Source organism: Lithobates pipiens, unplaced genomic scaffold (genome assembly GCF_037356315.1).
Source record: "Lithobates pipiens isolate NorthernLeopardFrog02 unplaced genomic scaffold, aLitPip1_a1.2 Scaffold_16, whole genome shotgun sequence".
NCBI classification, from domain to species: domain Eukaryota; kingdom Metazoa; phylum Chordata; class Amphibia; order Anura; family Ranidae; genus Lithobates; species Lithobates pipiens.
In genome coordinates this window covers 611,424,032-611,443,651 of record NW_027507748.1, presented here as the reverse complement: position 1 = coordinate 611,443,651, position 19,620 = coordinate 611,424,032, and the positions used below count along the sequence as shown (strand labels likewise).

Below are 19,620 nucleotides of genomic sequence, written 5' to 3'. Positions count from 1 at the left end.
AATGCATTTACATCAATGAAGTTGGGTAAAAGCCATCTCTTTAGACTATTCTTTTACTCAAATTGCCCATTCCCCCCCCGCTATCATAACACAATAAATTAATACATTTTTACTTTGTGCAGCTCACAATATAGATTTTATTTGGATAACATGGTATGCTAGGAAGGGTACAAAGTTCTAATATTCCAGGGCTAACAGCTCCACAGATACCCAAGCCAAGGTAGTATGTTCAGTATATCTTCTGTACAAACATTTTCAGACATCTAATGGGTAGACTCATTAGATCACTTACGTGTTTCTGCGGAAATCCTTCATTAATGTAGAGTGTTCAGGCATCTTTTTGATGTCCTCCCAATCTTTTTCTAAACAAAGGAAGAGAGAAAATTCAGATACATTGGGCCCTCATTTATCAAACAGATTGATTAACCTATGTATAGGACAAACTGTTCTCATTACCCACACCAGCAATCCTGCCCTTTTCCCCCTTACAGTGCACTGTAAACATCCCAAAGAGGATTCGCCTGGGCAAAAACAAGTGTTTTGTCAGCACAAAACAATTTATTTGCAGCTACATAAAACCATTGATTTTGAAGCTTATTAAACAGGAGTAGAAGTGTAGTCTATGCCACCACGTCCTATGAGGACAAAATGAAGGTGCCACTTTCAAACAACTAGGAGGACTCTTTTCTGAATTATGGAAAATCCATTAGAGGGAGGGAGCTCAACCCCATCATTTGGCTTTTTAAAAGACCATCACACAGCGGGGTGAACTAGGTATTTAAGTATTGTTAGCTCACCACTGGATTCAACTCAAGATATAGAAGCCATCATGTGATTAATCCTGCCTGCAACAACTTAAAACTAAAACATTAATTTTCAGTGGAATTGGTCATCAAGTGATGTCAGCCAGAGGTGCAGTGAAGAATGTGGCTTTGCTACGAAGGACAAGGAAGCTTAGAATAAAAGAGTGCTGCAGAGTGGTGGAGGGATGACTAAAAATATTGCAAAACCATACTGCTGTGCCAAAGAACCTCTGCATAGTGAGGTCCTTAATTTCAGTCTAACAGACCTGTCTTCTTTGGACAGAGTATATCCGGTTGTGCTAAAAAGTTTGCATCCCCTTGGAGAATTTGAAATATACAGTATGTACCATTTTTAAACATGAGTGAGCAGGCAAAACTTTTTTTATTGCTTATTGGATTTATATTCAACTGTAGGTCACAATAGAACGGCACAATCCTAAAACAAAAATGGCAACAAATAAAATTACCCCTGTTCAACAGTCTGCATAACCTTAGTTCTCAATACTGTGTATTGCCCCCTTTAGCATCAATGGCAGTGTGCAATCTTTTGTAATAGTGGTCTATGAGACACAAAATTTGTGCAGGTGGTAAAGCTGCCCATTCGTCTTGGCAGAATGCCTCCAGGTCATGCAAAGTATTTGGTCGTATTGCATGAACCACATGTTTGAGATCTCCCCAGAGTGGCTCAATGATGTTAAGGTCAGGAGACTGATGACCACTCCAGAACCTTCACATTTTTCTGCTGTAACCACTGGAGGGACAACTTTCCTTTGTGTTTAGGGTCATTGTTGTGCTAGAAAGTCCAAGAGAGTCCCATTGTGCAGCTTTGCTGCATTCATCTTGCCATTGATTTTCACAAGGTCCCCCCATGCTTTAAGAGCTCACACCCTCCCCAAAACATCAAGTCACTGCCATGCTTCACAGTGGGGGTAGTATTCTTGTCACTACAGGCCTTGTTGACCACTTTCCAAACATGGTTGTGACCATAAAGCTATTTTGGTCTCATCACTCCAGATTACATTGTGCCAGAAGCTGTGAAGCGAGCCAAGATGTTGTCAGAAATAATAGGATTTTTGACTTGCCGTTAAATCAGTTTCTCTGAGTTCTTTGACAGACATAGCACTCCATTAAGAACCATAGGGTTATAGCGCCCCCTGCAGGAGTAGGACACCAGGCAGAAAGACTTGGCTATGCCTATGGGCAGTCCTAGGTGTTATATACCCCCCTCTCTGCTATAGGCCTTCAGTTTAGTAACAAGCAGTGTCAGAAGCATTAAAAACTGCTGGGTGCCGCCGTGTCTGTCAATGAACTCAGAGAAACAGATTTTTACGGTAAGTCAAAAATCCTATTTTCTCATTTGTTCATTGACAGACACAGCGCTCCATTATTCAGAAACATAGGGACATTCCAAAGCAGCAGTGTCAAACATGAGGGGTGGGACAATGAAAAATCCCAAGGCTAAACACAAGAGCCAGCCAGGTAACAGGAGCTCAACACAAAGAAACTGGAGTCTAACCTGAACAATATCCCTTCAAAAGGGAATAGGCCCACTAAGCAGCAGCCCGCAACACCTTGCGGCAAAAAAATAATAAAATAAAAAAAATAAAAAAAAGCATCCTCAGATGCCAGCACAGCCATGTTGTAGAATTTTGTAAAAGCGTACACTGACGACCAAGTGGCTGCCTTACAAACCAGCGAAGCTCAACGCCTGATGGAAGGCCCAAGAAGCAGCCAAGTAGAATGTGCAGTAACACGGAAAGGAAGAACCTAATCCCTGATAGACCAGAGTCATCACCTGTCTGAGCCATCTAGAAATGTTGCAGAAGCAGCAGAAAGCCCCCTTTCTGGCCTTTATGTCCTTAATCAAAAGGAATCAGAGGAGGGAACCACGGACAAGGGCGAAGAACCACTTCATCTTTGTGGATCACCAGGGATAGGCATATGACATGGTAACGCCTACAGTTCCGACACTCTGCAAGCAGAGGGGATAAGAAAGGCACCTTCTGGGACAGAGCAAGCAGAAGAACCTCCCAAATATTTTCAAAGGGAGGCTCCCGTAGAACCGAATGCACCAAGAGTAGATACCATGGCAGTAGAAGCGACCGCACTGGTGGAAGCAGATGTCAAACGACTTGATTAAGAGTACACACCAGGGGATGCCAAAGAAAACCGCCAAGGCTGATACCTGGCCCTTGATGGTACTCAAGGCCAAGTTCCGCTCAGACCATCCGGGCCCACTAGAATGACCGGAATCCCTTCGGCCTCGATCCCGTGCAAAAGCTGCGGCAGAATCTTGAGAGGAGGAGGTAGTTCAACTATACCGGCAGTGTCCACCAGAGGAGCCTGCGACCTTGCTAGAAACCTCAGTACCATTTCTTTAAGCCAGGATCTCGACAGGTCTACCTCGGAAGTGCTCCATCGGAGACATATCTGATGAAACATGTCCTGGTGAAGGATCCACCCCGATGGACCAACACTAGCCGACTGAGGCAACCGCCTGCCCTTTTTGCCATTTTTCCACTCCTAGAATGCATATGGCGGAGAGGGCCGAAACAAGGCATTCTGCCCACCAGAGAATGCTGGCTACTGTCAGGGCTGCCAACACACTCTTCATTCCGCTATGGTGATGGACAATGCTACGTCGGTGGTCTATGTCAAACTGGATCCATACCCAAAGTCGACCTCCATGATCCATAGTCTGATTGCTCGATGTCCCAGGATATTGACCAGTAGTCCGGATTCCTCCAGCATCCAACGACCCTGAGCAGAACCCAGTCCCAGGACACCTCCCCACCCGGACAGACTGGCATTGGTGGTGACCACTGTCCAACAGAATGGATGTGTCTGCCGCAGTATTCATTTTGTCTACTAAAATATCTTAGTCGACTAAATGAATACTATTTTAGTCTACTAAAATACGACTAAAACAATTGAGATGACTAAAATACGACTAAAACGGCATTTTAGTCAAAAGAATAAAATAGGACTAAAATGGCATTTTAGTCAAAAGACTAAATTGAAATTTGACTTCAAAATTAACACTGGTCTGTAGTGCATGTTCATACCTCAATACCTTAAATAACATGTGAGATTTTTCACTTAAGCAGTATATAAAGAGTTTGGAAATTGTAGAGAAATATTAACGAATGCATTACAGTTTCGACTAAAATGTACTGGAAACATAGTCAACTAAATACGACAAACAATTGCAGAAGACTAAAATGGGACTAAAAACTAAATCGAAATTTGCTGCCAAAATTAACACTGGTCTGCCGAAATCCCAGAGAGCAAAGCCACTAGACCAGGGACCCCTGGTTTTCTGGCTCAGCCAAGAGACCTCAGGCACTTTATGCCAAGATCCCACTTGAAAGGAGCTTGTGTGGAACTGCGCAAATGGAACCGCCTCACAGGTAGATACCATCAGGCCCAGACACTCACCTGCAGGACCACAGGGAGGCCCAGCTATGAGACAACCGTAGTTGAAACCATGGCATTCCACTTCTGGAGTTTGTCCAGAGGAAGAAACACTCTGGCCAGAGACGAAACCAGAGTCAGGCCCAGATAATCCAATTTTCTGGAAGGAGCCAGAGCAGACTTCAGGTAGTAATAGAAGCCAACTGAAAAACTGAGGTGTGAATAGCAAGCTACATTGCCCCTCAGGGTAGCCGAGGACTCTGCTAACAGAAGATTGTCCAAGCAGTCCAGGACTGCACTCCCCCGTTCACATAACCGCGCTGGAACTGGGGGCCAACACTTTTGTGAGTACACGAGGCAACACCGCAAGCTGAAAATGCTCTTTTCCCACAGTAAAATGGAGGACGTGTTGGTCACATTTTGGAGTGCGCAAAATAAGCATCCGTGATGTCGACAGAAGCCCGAAAGTCCCCATTAAGGGACATGACCACCATGCGGATGGACTATTCTGTACCCACTGGAACAAGCACACCCTGAAGCAACAGGGCTTGAAAAATTAGAGTTACGCTTACCGGTAACTTCTTTTCAAGTAGTCTTTCAGTACAGCCACATTGAGAGACCTTGGCTCCTCCTCTTCCTTGGAAATACTGCACCAGCCCCCCATAAATTTCCTCCAGTTAGCTGGGGAGACACAAGAACACGTTAACATACTATCACATTACTATTGTGCCTACGTTTTAGGTCTTCAAGACCCCCCCAAAAAATTTGGGTGGGTAACTAGGGCTGTCCTGAAAGACTACTGGAAAAGACGTTACCGATAAGCGTAATTTTCCCTCCCCATCTTTCAGGACAGCCACATTGAGAGGATAAACGAGCACTTACCACTTAGGGAGGGACAATGGCTTGCAAAACCTTTCGTCCAAAGGCCTGCTCACTTGCAGATACACCAGATTCACTCTGTAGTGTTTCACAAATGTGGTGAAACTGGATCATACAGCTGCCTTGCAAATCTGCTCTGACGTTGCTCCAGCTCTTTCCGCCTGAGAAGCTGCCATAGCTCTGGTAGAGTGTGCTTTAATCTCCATGGGAGCCTCTCTACCCGCCAGCTTGTAGGCTTGGCTAATAGCTATCTTTAGCCATTTGGCAATGGTGCATCTAGACACCTTCTGTCCCTTTCTTACTCCACAAAATGAAATAGAGTCTGACTTCCTAAAACTGCTTGTCAGCTCCAAATATCGTAGGATACATCTCCCAACGTCCAAATTATGGAACCTAAATTCCTGTACGTTTGAGGGATTAGGGCAAAAAGTTGGCAAAATTACCTCCTGGCTTCTATGGTATTTCGAAGCCACCTTTGGTAAAAAAAAGCCGGGTCAGTCTTAAAAACGACTCAATCCAGAACAACAACACAAAAGGGGGTCTAACTGAAAGTGCCTCTATTTCACTTACCCTCGTGGCAGTGGTCACTGCCACCATAAAAAAAAAAAAAAAAAACAGCCTTATAAGTTATGTCCCTTAGAGCACAATCTTCCAAGGGCTCGAAGTGGGATTCAGCCAGAACCTGCAGGACCAGGGAAAGGTCCCACTTAGGGAAGGAAGGACCCTGCACTGATCTCTGTCTTGAAAGGGCTCTGAAAAATCTGACCACCCAGGGGTTGGTGGACAGGGATTTCTCTAGGTATGCGCCAAGTGCTGAAACTTGGCTCCTAAGGGTACTGGTGGCTAGCCTCTTATCAGTCCCACACTGCAGAAACTCCAGGACTGCTACAGGGCTCTGCACCTTAAGAGTTCTCAAGGCACCATACTCTGAAGCACCCCCAAACCTTTTGGTAGATTTGGCATGTCTCCTCCTTTTTACTATTAAGGAGGGTGGCTACTAGTTCCGAGAAGCCTTTGCTTTTTAGTATCTCTTCTTCAGAAGCCAGGCCGCTAAGTTCCAGCGGCCTACCTGGGGACAGAGAACTGGGCCCTGCGATAGGAGTGCCAGTTTTGTGTCAGGGCATCTACACCTAGCGTGTTTTCCCATCTGCTAAGAGAGAAGAAATATGGGGTCTTTGTCTCCTTGAGGCAAAAAGATCCACCTCTGGGAGGCCCAATTTTCTGACTATGAGGTAGAAAACCTACTGACTGAGTAACCAGTCCGCCTCTCAGCTTCGTTAAGCTGAGGACATCAGCCACCACATTCTCTTCCCCTCTTAGGAACACTGCTGAGAGGGAAAGAGCATTGGCTTCTACCCAGCTGAGGATCTCTTAGGCTAGATTTAACAGGACCCCGCTTCTTGTGCCACCTTGCTTGTTTATAAAAGCAATGACCGAAGAGTTGTCCGACCTCACCTGGATATGTTATCTCAGGAAGTCCCCTCTGAAGGCTTTTAGTGCCAGTCCCACTGCTTTAGTTCTTTCCAGTTGGATTAACTCTTGAGTTCCTTTTGCTTAAATGTCCTCTGAGCCAACTGAGATCCCAGGTGTGCCCCCCAACCTCTGCCGCTTGCGTCCGTGGTTATTACTGTGGACACTGCAATAATCCACAAGCGCCCTTGTAACAGATTTATCTGCTTCCTCCACCACTAGAGGGATCTTTTGACCCAAGGAGGAACTGAAAGCAGATTGTCTAAACACTCCTGGTTGTGGCCCCAGGTCCTTAGAACCAGGGCCTGCAGGGGACGAAGGTGTAGGCCTGCCCACTGGACTGCCAGAATGGCAGAAGTTAGTAGGCCTAGGGTTGACATGGCCGTCCGTATTGATAACTGCTGGTTGTTCTGAAGGGACACTACTGCTCGGTCCAGGTTCAGAATTTCTCTGGTGGGAGAAAATTTATCTGCCGAGTAGAGTCCAGCAGGTATCCTAGATATGAAATTTGTCGAGCTGGAACTTGACTGGATTTTTCCAGGTTTACTAGCCATCCTAGCCCTATCAGGGTTTTTTTTGGTTTGTTCAAAATCCCTGATCAGTTGATGAGGATGAAGCGAAGAGAAGTAGATCGTCTAGGTATGCAATAATTGATACCCCCCTGATTCGCAGGAAAGCCATGGCTTCTGCCATGACCTGTAAATACTCAGGGTGACGAGGATAGGCCAAATGGCAGTGCCTGAAACTGCAGGTGAAGGGTTTCCTCCTCTACCTTTTCTGCCAGGCGCAGGAACTTTTGAAATGTTTCTGCAATGGTGACGTGGAGGTAAGCGTCTTTCAAATCCAATGACACCATGTGAATATCGATTCCATTTGGAACCTTTTGTAGACACTTTGTTCAGGGGTTTCAGATTTAGAATCAACCTGTAACTTCCTGAGGGCTTTTTCACCATCAAGACGTGTGAATAAAAGCCCATCCCCTCTTCTCTTAGAACTCTACAAATCATTTTGTTGCTCTAGTTCATTCAATGCCCCCAAGAGGGCTTCTGACACACATTTTTGGGAGAAGCGTTACCAAGCTTCTACGTGGAGGGGGCTGTGTAAATTCTAGACAGTACACGCTTTGTATTATCCACAAGATGAATTGGTTGTGGGATATTACTTCCCACTGTGGAAGGAAGGGCCCCAGCCCACTGTGACCAGTGAGTCTCTCAGGGTTTTATGGGTTTGCTCAGGAGGGCGAAAAATCGCTCCTCCTTTGCCCTAACCCCTTTGGCTCCAAGTCTTTTTCCCCTCTGGTTTGGGAGGTTTACTCTTGAGGCCGAAACCCCGTCTTGGGTTGCTTTCGTTTCACTGGGAACTCCTCCTTTTTATCAGTGGTACGGTCTAAAACCGTCACTAGACCTGGGCCAAAGAGAAGATCTTTGAGGCATTGTCGCCTGGCCATGTTTTGGGGTAGAGGGGATAGAGAGAGATATATAGATAGAGATATATAGATAGAGATATATAGATAGAGATATAGAGATAGAGATATATAGATAGAGATAGAGATATATAGATAGAGATATAGAGATAGAGATATATAGATAGAGATAGAGATATATAGATAGAGATATATATAGAGATATATAGATAGAGATATATAGATATATAGATAGAGAGATAGATAGAGAGATAGAGATATAGATATATTACCCCTCTCAGAATAGTCTGAGGACGACAAAATAGTCTTGCCGTACCTGCCTTGATGTGAGCCTGAATTTGAGTCAGCCAGTGCTCGAGGTTACGGCCAACACAGTGACCGCCATCTCTGGTTTTAGATTACATAGAGTTGATTCCCAGGTCATTTTTAGTAGGGAATCAATCCTCCTGTCCATGGTATCCGTCAGAGCTCCTAAATCCCCAAAGGCCAGATGTGTGTGCCTGGACACTTGCGAAAATGCTGCATCCAATCTGGGGTTCTTGTTCCAGGATCGTCCAAAAATGGGAATCTTCTTTTCAGGGACCTAGAAAAGAAGGGTTTCCTTTCAGGATCCTGCCATTCTTTTTTGACCATTTCTATTAGGACCCCATGAACAGGAAAAACCCTTTTCTGTTCCTTTAAGCCCGTATACATCTGTCATGGAGAGAAAGGGTTTTTGTCTTCCTGAACACCCAATGTGGTGTAGACAGCCCCCAAGAGGTCCTCTACCTCATCAAGGGACAACTTGTACCTTGAGTGTTTTCTGGACTCTCCATCCCTATTCTCACCCTCCGATTCGTCCTGCGAACCGGAGGTAGCACTGTCTGGTTTCTCCCTGGAAGCCCCGTCACTTCTTTTGAAGCAGAGGACCCAGGATGGGGAGATGCAGAGCCCTGTGCTACAAGCGGAGTTGTGTTCTGTGATGCAGGTGAGGGATTAAGGGGCACTTGCAAACCTTCAAACAGGGTTTTAAATAAATGAAATGTTGAAGATAGCTCCTTAACTGATGCCACTAACACTGACTCCTGCTCAGATGCTCTTTCATTGACTAATGCGTCAATACAGTCCTTACATAGGACTTTTTTCCAAGCCTCCCCTAGGGTATCCCTACAGGAGGCACAATTTCTTTTAGAGCTACGTGGGGGTCTTTTCTCCAAAGATTTCTGTAAAACATGTAAAAACAAACACCATCAATATCCCCACAGACATAATTTAGAAATACAACCATGGAGTGATCTTAGCCTCTCCTATAGAATGAGGGCTTTGGTGTCTCTCTTCCCCCCCCCCCCCCCCCCCACCTAGAGGGGTTCCTTTCCCTGCCCCCACTACAGGAACCATGAGGGGGGAGGGGAAACTTAGGTATGGAGGGACCCCTCCCCAGGGTGTCCTTACCTTAAGATGGCCGGAGCTGGCATCACTGAGCACTGTCTGAGCATCTGCATCCGACATGCTGTTGGAGCTGCCTGTGGAGTCTTCTCACTGGCTGTGCATTGACTCCTCTCCAGTCTGCGCCTAGCCCTCTATCTGTGCCGCACGACCCGGAAGCCGCGGGTCAAAGGGAACACATCCGCCCCCCCCCCGCCGGAAATGACATCACCCGCCGTCTGGCCCACCTGGTTCCATCTGCGGCCTGTAAAAGGGGGACAAGGGGAGATGCTTCCTGCAAGCAGCCCTGTGGCTGTGAAAGAGGGCCCCCCAGACTTCCACCAGCGCTCGAAGTGGGAGAGGCAGACAAGATGCAGCCGGTAAGTACCCTGCCGCTGCCCTAGAGAACCAGTCTTAGGTAGGGACTTTTAGTAATAGTCCCCAGTCTCCCTGACTGCTTAGGCCTGGTTCCTAGCGCAGTGTCTCCCTGCCGGGGGAAACACAAATAACAGGCTGGCAGGGGGAGGTGGAAATTTATGGGGGCTGGAGCAGTGTTTCCATGGAAGAGGAGGAGCCAAGCTGTCAATGTGACTGTACTGAAAAACGGGGAGGGGAAAAAAAAACCTTTTCAAGGTCGGAACACTAGGACATAGGTGAGGGCGTGCCTTCATGCAGAAGGGGCCATGTCCGTGGGTCTTGGGAGCCCTGTTCTCGGCTCGCCAGATCAGGTCCATTGCGTGCCCAGAAGGACTGACCGCATCCGCTATGAGGCCCTTGTCCCCATTTGAGACTGTGGAAGACACTTGCACTTCCCTCCTTTGAAATTCACAAGGATGTCATCCAGGGTAGCCCCAAACAGACAATTGCATTGAAATGGTAACCCAGTCAGTTGTTTTTAGAAGCGCAGCCCGCAGGCCAAACAAACACTTAAGCCCCAATAAATGTCTAAGCACCACTGCAGAAAAAGAGAGCTTAGCAACCAACGGAACTGTGTCCAAGAGGCATGGCATACAAACTCCTGCCCCCCAAACCAACTGGTCTGCCAACTCAGCGAAAGCAGAGGGAATCTGCTCCCCCTCCAGGTATGTCAGCCAGATCCTTAAAAGCTGGAGACTCCTCTACCAGGATCATAGTTGCCTTCCGCAACCTAGAGATAGGGAGATCCACTACTGGTGCAACAGTCCACTCTTTAAAGGAGCGACCCCACAAAGGGGTACCTCATAGCAAAGTGTCTTTGGAACCATAAAAGGGACACTTTAGACACTCCCAGTCTTTACGAACATGCGAGACAGTTTATGGGTGCCAAGGGGACCGCCACCTCGTCCGCAGCGACATACTCCAGCTTTAAAGTTTCCCACACAGATGTAATAAGGGAGACAACCAGCAACTTCTTGTGTGTCACTGCAGTTGTGGAGGAACAACCTCAATAACTGATAGGCCAGGGAGTGTCGGCTACCAACCCCGCAAGGTATGTCGCATCCACGACTAGTCAAACATAGAATCATACTAGCATATATGCCCAAGCGCCACCTGTGAAAAATGCAAACAGACCTCCACAGCTTTAGGCCTCGCACAGGGGCATCACCGAGGTCCCACGTGGGGGATGTTGACCAAGGCCCAGCACCGGGGCCGCTGACCCAAGCTCCTCAAAAAGGAGCACCGGCCTGAGAACCCCGCACTGGAAAGCCAACCGATACCCCGCACATGGGGCGCCTACAAAAAACCCACACGTGAGGGGGGGGGGGGTTAATCCACAAAGGCCCAAAGTGTTAAAAAAAATATGTTTAAATATACACAATATCGGCTGGAGAGATGGCCAAAATATCGGTATCATATCGGCTTCGAAAAAATATTGGTCGATCCCTAGCCATGTTACATTTTATCCAAAATATCGCATGCGACATGGGATATCTCAATTCATTATAGGCTTACCTGGTATTTAAACACAAAAATAAAAAACACTTGGTATTTAAATACAATTTATATTTTAAAGAAAATAGTATATTTTACTGTTAAAGCTTTCCTTTTCAAAGTTATGACTGAATGCTGCTTTGTGCAAATTTGTGTGGCCTTACAATATAGTTTATTAATATGGAGTAAATTCTGCTTCCAAATAAATTCAATGAAAAAGTTGTGTGCTTTTCAAAGGATGAGAGGTTTTAGTGAGTAATTTAGTAGGGATTCACTGAAATTTCGGCCACCGAAACATATCAGCCAAAAATGGCCCTTTTGGCTAAAAGAATTTTCTCCGAAACTGGCACCGAAAATGGGGCAGGGCCTGCTGGGCTTGGCCCTGCCCCTGGTGCCGCCCATCATGGGGGTGTCATTCCGTCTTTAATCTCTCCTCTTCCCCTATGCTGCAGGCGGCCTGTGGGGTCTCGCTGTAAAGTCCCCCTCTCCGCAGTGTTGGCTGCATATGGCTCCTCAGCCGATGTGTAAATCGGCTGTGCAGGAGCTCGGTCGCGCTGTTTACTGTGAAAGTGGAAGCAAGGGAGAGATGTCTAGCAGTGTGTGCTGTGCTCTCTGCCTCCACCTACAGTGCAGTACCCAGCATGAAGAATAAGGTACAGAGCTGCAGCTGCCAACTTTTAAAGACTATCTAGATATATATTTGTATGCCTCTGTGTGCGCATGTGTGTGTTATGTGCACATGTTTATATGTATGTTATATGAGTGCATGTGTGTGTTATATGTATGTTTATATGTGTGTATGTGTGTGAATTATATGCGTGTATGTTTATATGTGTGTTTTTATATTTGTGTTTATATGCACTGGTGAGGCACAGGAAGGCTACATGATGGGCACTGGTAGGCTGCTGGGCACAGTGAGGCTGTATATAATGGGCACTGGTGAGGCTGCATTGATCTCCTGCACCGCGTCTGCAGTCTCCGAACATCTCCTGCACCGCGTCTGCAGTCTCCGAACATCTCCTGCACCGCGTCTGCAGTCTCCGAACATCTCCTGTATAAAAATATTTCTTAAAAACATTCAATTTCGGTATCGGTTTTCGGGATCAAGGAAGATATATTTCCGGTATCGGTTTCGGCACCAAAAAAACCCATCTGGTGCATCCCTATAATTTAGGCCACCATATGTTACCTTAAGTGTAGTTTACAATACATTTATAATCTATCCTACATTAGTTGAATTGGTGAACACACCTGCACAATATCTACAAAATTTAATATGAAGTAAACCTGCATGGAACTCTGGGCTGAGCCTTCCAGAAAAGACACAATAAAATTGTTATTGCACATTACTTCAAACATGCAAACGCTCCAATTCTACAGTGGTGGTGTTGGGTTAAAATTAAAGGTATACTACCTACCTGCTGGAAAGCCCATGACATTAAATATTCTATCCAGCTGGTCGTGGTGGTAAGGGTTGCTAGTCTTTATGTCTTCTTGACGACAGTGAAATATTGGCTCTGACGTTAGAAGCTCTGCAAATATACATCCTATAGCCCAAATATCTGGGTGGGGGAAAAAAAAAAAAAAGCATGCAATATAATAGTTTGTTACTTTAAAAAAAAAAAAAAAAAAAATCATAGTGGTCACATTTCAATACACACACGCAACATTTTTCCTAAGTCACACTGCTGTCATAAAGGTATCCTTACAATGCAAAGATAAAGCTCAATGATCAACCATTGGTACTTGTAATTAAATGTTTGGAAAGTTAAAACAAATATTCACACATTTTGAACAGAGCTGTGCTTGATTATAGTGCAGATCTTTGGCACTCAGGAATAACCTGAATGACTGTCTGGGCATCATTCATCCTAGCAAAGTACTGGTTCTGGATTGCAGAGCGATTGCCCTGCGGAGCAAAGCGTGATAGGAGGTGGCGAGTATTGCAACAATTTTTTCTCCCTTTCATTTTTAGAGCTGCTGGGGGACCATTTAAAATGTAAGAGTAGGGGCTTTAAAAACTTCTGTGCAAAAACACATGTGCACACTGGGGAACAACTGCCGTTCATCCCATGTTCCCACAAATGGAGGCAAATAAACTAAAGTACAATGACACACCAAATAGTTTAAAGCGGAGGTCCACCCTAAAGTGGACCTTCCGCTCATCGGAACCCTCCCCCCCTCCGGCGCCACAATTGGCACCTTTCAGGGGGGAGGGGGGTGCAGATACCTGTACAGTACAGGTATCTGTACCCACTTCCGGGATAGCTCTCTGCGGAAAGGGGCGTATATTACGCCCCTTTCCGCAAGTGCCCGCCCCTTCCCGCAAGTGCCCCGCTGCCTGCTGGGAAAACACACAGATCCCAGAGGCAGCGGGGACCGTCCTTATTGCGCAGCGCGGCTCGCGCATGCGCAGTAGGGAACCGGGAAATGAAGCCGAAAGGCTCCATTTCCTGATTCCTATACCCAAGATGGCGGCGGCAGCACCCGAGATACGATCTACAGATCGGCTTCGGGTGCCGACATCGCGGGCGCGCTGGACAGGTAAGTGTCACTATTTTAAAAGTCAGCAGCTGCAGTATTTGTAGCGGCTGGCTTTAAAAAAAAAAAAAACGCGGAGTCCCGGTGGACTCCCGCTTTAAGTCATGTGCCTGATGGGCTATCTACATTTTTTTCTAGTAACAGGACATCATAAATAAAAAAAAAAAACAATAAATGCAAATGAAACAGCAAAACCATGCGACAAACAATTTTGTCACAGAGGCAGTTTAGGAAATTTGATAACTTCACTTTCCAGGATCCTAAGCAGGCAAATTATCTCCACGAACTGTCCAGAGACTTCCAGTGCCTATAAAAAGTATTAACCCCCTTGGAAGGTTTTAAAACTTTTGAATCAGAGTGTATTTAAAATTATGTTTTTCAGTTTTTTTTACACCAGTCGTCAAGATAAACAGATTTTTTTTATGTCAAAGTAAAAATAGATCTTTGTAAAGTGATTTAGAAAATATACCCCCTTCAAGTCAGTAATTTAGTAGATGAATCTTTGCCAGCAATAACTGCCTTGTGCAAAGCAGATAGAGACCTATATATATAAAACCCTATGACCTATGGCTAAAAGACAGAATTCAGAGAGTAGTGGTTAATGATTCTTACTCTGAATGGTCTAAGGTTATCAGTGGTGTACCCCAAGGTTCAGTGCTTACTTTTTAATATCTTTATAAGTGATATTGGGTCTGAGATCAAAAGTAACATTTCCGTCTTTGCAGGTGACACCAAGCGATGCAATGGAATAACGTCCTTACGGGATGTCTCCAATTTACAAGCTGACCTCAATGCTCTGTCTAATTGGGTGACTATGTGGCAGATGAGGTTTAATGTTGAGAAATGTAAAGTTATGCACTTGGGGGCTAAGAATATGCATGCATCATACATTCTAGGGGGGATCCATAGTGGAGAAGGATCTGGGGGTTTTGGTAGATCATAAGCTCAATAATAGCATGCAATGCCAAGCTGCGGTTTCCAAAGCGAGCAAAGTCCTTTATTATATTAAGAAAGGTATGGACTCCAGAGAGATATCATTTTGCCCCTGTTCAAATCATTAGTAAGAACTCACCTGGAATATGCAGTTCAGTTTTGGGCACCAGTTCTCAAAAAGGATATCAGGGAACTGGACAAAGTGCAGAGAAGGGCAACCAAACTGATAAGAGGCATGGAGGATCTCAGCTATGAGGAAAGATTAGAGGAACTGAATTTATTCTCTCTTGATAAGAGATTAAGGGAGGATATGATCACCATGTACAAATATACAAGGGATCCATATAGTGAACTTGGTGTTAAGTTATTCACTTTACAGTCAACAAAGAGGACAAGGTGGCAGTATTTACGTCTAGAGGAAAAGAGATTTCATCTCCAAATACGGAAAAGTTTCTTCACAGTAAGAGCTGTGAAAAGGACTCCCTGCAGAAGTGGTTCTGGCCAGCTAAGTAGATTGCTTTAAGAAAGGCCTGGATTATTTCCTAAATGTACATAATATAACTGGGTACTAACATTTATATGTAAAGTTGATCCGGGGAAAATCCGATTGCCTCTCGGGGGATCAGGAAGGAATTTATTCCCTGCTGTAAGCAAATTGGATCATGCTCTGCTGTTTTTTTTTTTGCCTTCCCCTGGATCAACTGTGTGTATAGAATTGGGTATATGGGATTGCATGATATTATTTATTTTATTTTTTGTGGTTGAACTAGATGGACTTGTGTCTTTTTTCAACATTATATATATATATATATATATATATATACATATATACACACACACACACAATCTCATCTGGAAAGTGCAATTTTTGCAATTTCTCGCAATCTGCCAGGTTGCTTACAGATTGCCAACAGCTTTTTTTCAAGTCAGCCACAAATTCTCTACTGGATTCAAATCTAGACCAAGTTAGGCTTGGTTCACACTGCCCCAACCTTAAAAAGGTGAAAATTCCACGATTTACGGTGCGACTGCCAGGTGATTTTCTGGCGACCTAAGTGCCAATTGATGCGACTGAGACTCGGTTCACACTGCTGCAACTTGGATCAGACTTGTGAGACCCAAGTCACACGACATGTGAAATCCCGTTTTAGTCAATGAGAGCCGTCTTAATTAGCATTACTAAGGTCGATCTGAATTTAGAAAAGTTTCTTGTACTACTCCAAGGCGACTTCTATCCAACTTCTGCCTATAGACTTTAATGGAAGTCGACTCCAAGTTGGATCCTCATTTTAATTGATGTGATTTGGATCTGAAATTACAGGAAGATTAGCCATGCATTCCATGAAGTTGATTTAAGTCACAATATAAGGTGTGACTTTCAGGTCACAGCAGTGTGAACGGAGCCTGAGGTGGCTGAAGTGACTTTCAGGGAATGCCTAGGTAATATTCCTGTAGTGTCAGATCCAAATCACATCAATATAGATGAGGTTGTGACTTGGAACTTCTATTAAAGTCTATGGGCACAGTAATCTTTGCTAAAGTCAGAGCAACTTCCTTACTGCCAAGACGGCTCACATTGACTAACAGTGGATTCCACAAGTCACGTAACTTAGGATACCAAGTTGTGACAGTGTGAACCGAGTCCATGCCATTCCAGGACATTAACAGTCACCAATAAAAAAAAAAAAAAAAAAAAAAAAAAAAGGGTAGAGGAAAAACAAAATACCACTGTTCACTCACCAATAGCTTTGGTATAATGCCTGGCCCCTAGGAGCAGCTCTGGAGCTCGATACCAGAATGTAACAACTACAGGATCTAAATCTGCTAAAGGCTTTAAAGGTGAATTAAATAATCGTGCAAATCCCATGTCCGCTGAAAAACAAAAACACATTACCATGAGCACAGGTCATAAGGAAAGATTTATTGACAAACATAATATTCTGGCTGCAGGAATCGACCAGCTTCTATAATTTTTTGGAAAATACAGCAATAAATAACTGCTAAAACCAGTTCGCACCAGAACTTCCAAGCAGGCAAAAATTTGGAAGAATATCCGAACTCTGTTAAAGTCTATGGGACATGAACATGAAAAATCTAAAGTGCTCATTTTAAGGGCTTATATGCAAGTTTTCATAAAAAGCATTAAGGGGACCTGGGTCCTGCCCCAGGGGACAAGCATCAATGCGAAAAAAAGTTTTAAAAACGCCAGTTTTTTCCAGGAGCAGCAATTCTAATAATGCTTAATGTGAAACAATAAAAATGAACTATTCCTTTAAATATCGTCCCTGGGGGGTATCTATAGTATGCCTGTAAAGTGGCGCAGTTTTCCCATGTTCAGAACAGTAACAAATCAAAATGACATTTCTAAAGGAAAAGTCATTTAAAACTGCTCGCGGCTGTAATGAATTGTCGGGTCTCTGCAATACAGGTAAAACGCATTGAAAAAACTCTTTGGGTCTGGTATGAATATTAAGGGGAACCCTGCACCAAAAATAAAGTGTGTGTGTGTGGGGGGGGGGGGGGTTCCCCCAAAAACCATACCGGGCTCTTCAGGTCTGGTATGGATATTAAGGGGAACCATAATAGTAAATACAGAAATAGTAAAAAAGACAAGAGACACTTTGGGACAAGTCCGCCTTAAAAGATAAAAAAAAATAAAAAATATCCCGGAATGTAAATCCATCTCAAGCCGTGGACGAGCTGCAAAAAATAATAAAAAATAAAAGCTGCAACAGCTCTGCCTCCATGGAGGCTCCCACAGAGTGACGCTTTGTCTCGGTTATATAGCTGAGGGCGGGGCCACCCAGTGATGTAAACTGTAACCACACCCCCCAACACCACGTGACAACAGAAGGTGGTGTCACCAAGTGGCCCCGCCCTCAGCTATATAACAGCTGTCACGAGAAGCCTTTTTTTTTGTTTCACTTTAAGCATTAACAAATCACTGCTCCCGAAAAAACTGTAGTTTTTAAAAAACTTTTTTGCATTGATACATGTCCACTGGGGTAGGACCCGTGTCCCCAAACACTTTTTATGGCAATAAACTGCATATAAGCCTTTAGAATGAGCACTTTTGGTTTTTCATGGTAATGTCACAGACTTTAACGGTGTTCCACGGCTTTTGCATTTGCTGAGAAAACCGCATAACATTTGCCGAACATCAGGCTCATCCCTAATCAGGTGGTGAGAGGAAGGGTGGTGGTGTTATATATACTACAAAAATAGTTCTTCGATAAAGTGTCTCGATTAGTTATCCTTTTTCAGTTTATTTTTAATTTTCACTTGGCAACCCTGTAAACAGGGTGGTTATGCCTATTCCTCCACTCTTTGGAGGGTGCCATGGATGCCACCCAGGCTTGACTTTTCACCTTTATTACACAATGAGGGGGAAATTAGTAGCTTACATAAGATAGTTTTTTTTTTTTTTCTTCAGTTTAGCTCACAGTAGTGATGAGGACATCTCTGGAAAGATCAACATGTATTTTCTGCACTTGCCAAAATTGTTCTTAGCCTGAAAATGTACAACTAAGCATTGTAAACTGCAAATTATTAACTTTGTTATTGGAAGTTTGGTGTGGGGGTATTGGGGTAGCCGTTCGCACTAATCTCCTACAACCAACCCAAACCAAAGAAATGCTATTTGGACTATACCGGTACTTTTTATGTGAAAGAGAAAAAAAAAGAAAAATTAAAATTTCATAATGTTTAATAAATACAAGAAAAAGAAAGACAATACATAAAGCATCATTATTAAAATCATAGTACACCCCAGGATATTTAATATTCACAAATACTCAAAAGAGTTCAGTTCTGGTGGCGTACAAAGGTCTCCTCTACTAGTATCGCGGAACATCCGCTTCTTCAGGAGGATGTCTATATGAAATATAGTGAACAATATGTAAAACATTAACAATCAGCCAAGTAATATATAAAAAAGCAAAAATCTAAACATCATTTAGACTATATATATATATATATATATATATATATATATATATATATATATATATATATATATATATATATATATATATATATATATATATATATATATATATATATATATATATAGTGTGTGACAAGAGGGAAAATAGGGTAATCCACTCAACCAAAATTCAAAGGAAGCAAAAACTTAAAAGATAGCAGGAAAAGCGGACCCCTATAAATCCCCTACGGTGGAACGGTCGGAACTCTTGAGTATTTGCGAATATTAAATATCCTGGGGTGTACTATGATTTTAATAATGATGCTTTATGTATTGTCTTTTTTTCTGTATTAAACATTATGAAATTTTCATTTTCTTTCACATAAAAAGTACCGGTATAGTCCAAATAGCATTTCTTTGATTTGGGTTGGTTGTAGGAGATTAGCGTGAATGGCTACCCCAATACCCCCACACCAAACTTCCTTTATATCCAAGATTAACGGATGATGGTACTTCATAATTGTATAACTATCTGAGGTGATACTCGCAATTCCTTTGAACTTTGTTATTGGGTTATTTATACATTAAATAAAATAACTTGAATATGACTTAACCTCTCTGGGTGGCGTGAGATAAAACAAAAACTTGTGTGAGAACGTCTCGTTATCCATAGAGGGGTACTACCATAAGAAAGGATTTTAAAAGCGTATAATGTCTATACAAACCTATTTTTACTCTTCCTCGCTCTGGACCTTCACCCATGACTAAAATATTAGCGGGTTTCTGCATGACAGAAAAAAAAAAAAAAAACAATTACCACATAGTTCTTAAATCCAATGCTTTTTCAAACCAACAGGATTACAAAGCATGTAGAGAGTACAAGGAAATCATAAAATATTTTTATCTTTACACATGTC

At 43.6% G+C, this 19,620-nt stretch overlaps 1 protein-coding gene across 2 annotated transcripts in view; it reads right to left on the bottom strand.

Annotated features, from left to right (window-relative positions):
• Positions 1 to 19,620, bottom strand: part of CDK8 (cyclin dependent kinase 8) — a 182,065-nt gene that overhangs the window by 29,440 nt on the left and 133,005 nt on the right. For both annotated transcript variants that reach the window (XM_077484051.1, XM_077484050.1), the window contains exons 5-8: positions 19,429 to 19,486; positions 16,519 to 16,650; positions 12,723 to 12,866; positions 293 to 362 (exon numbers count right to left, since the gene is read on the bottom strand). In XM_077484051.1, coding sequence (XP_077340177.1) covers positions 293 to 362; positions 12,723 to 12,866; positions 16,519 to 16,650; positions 19,429 to 19,486 — 404 coding nt within the window. The remainder of the gene's footprint in view (positions 1 to 292; positions 363 to 12,722; positions 12,867 to 16,518; positions 16,651 to 19,428; positions 19,487 to 19,620) is intronic.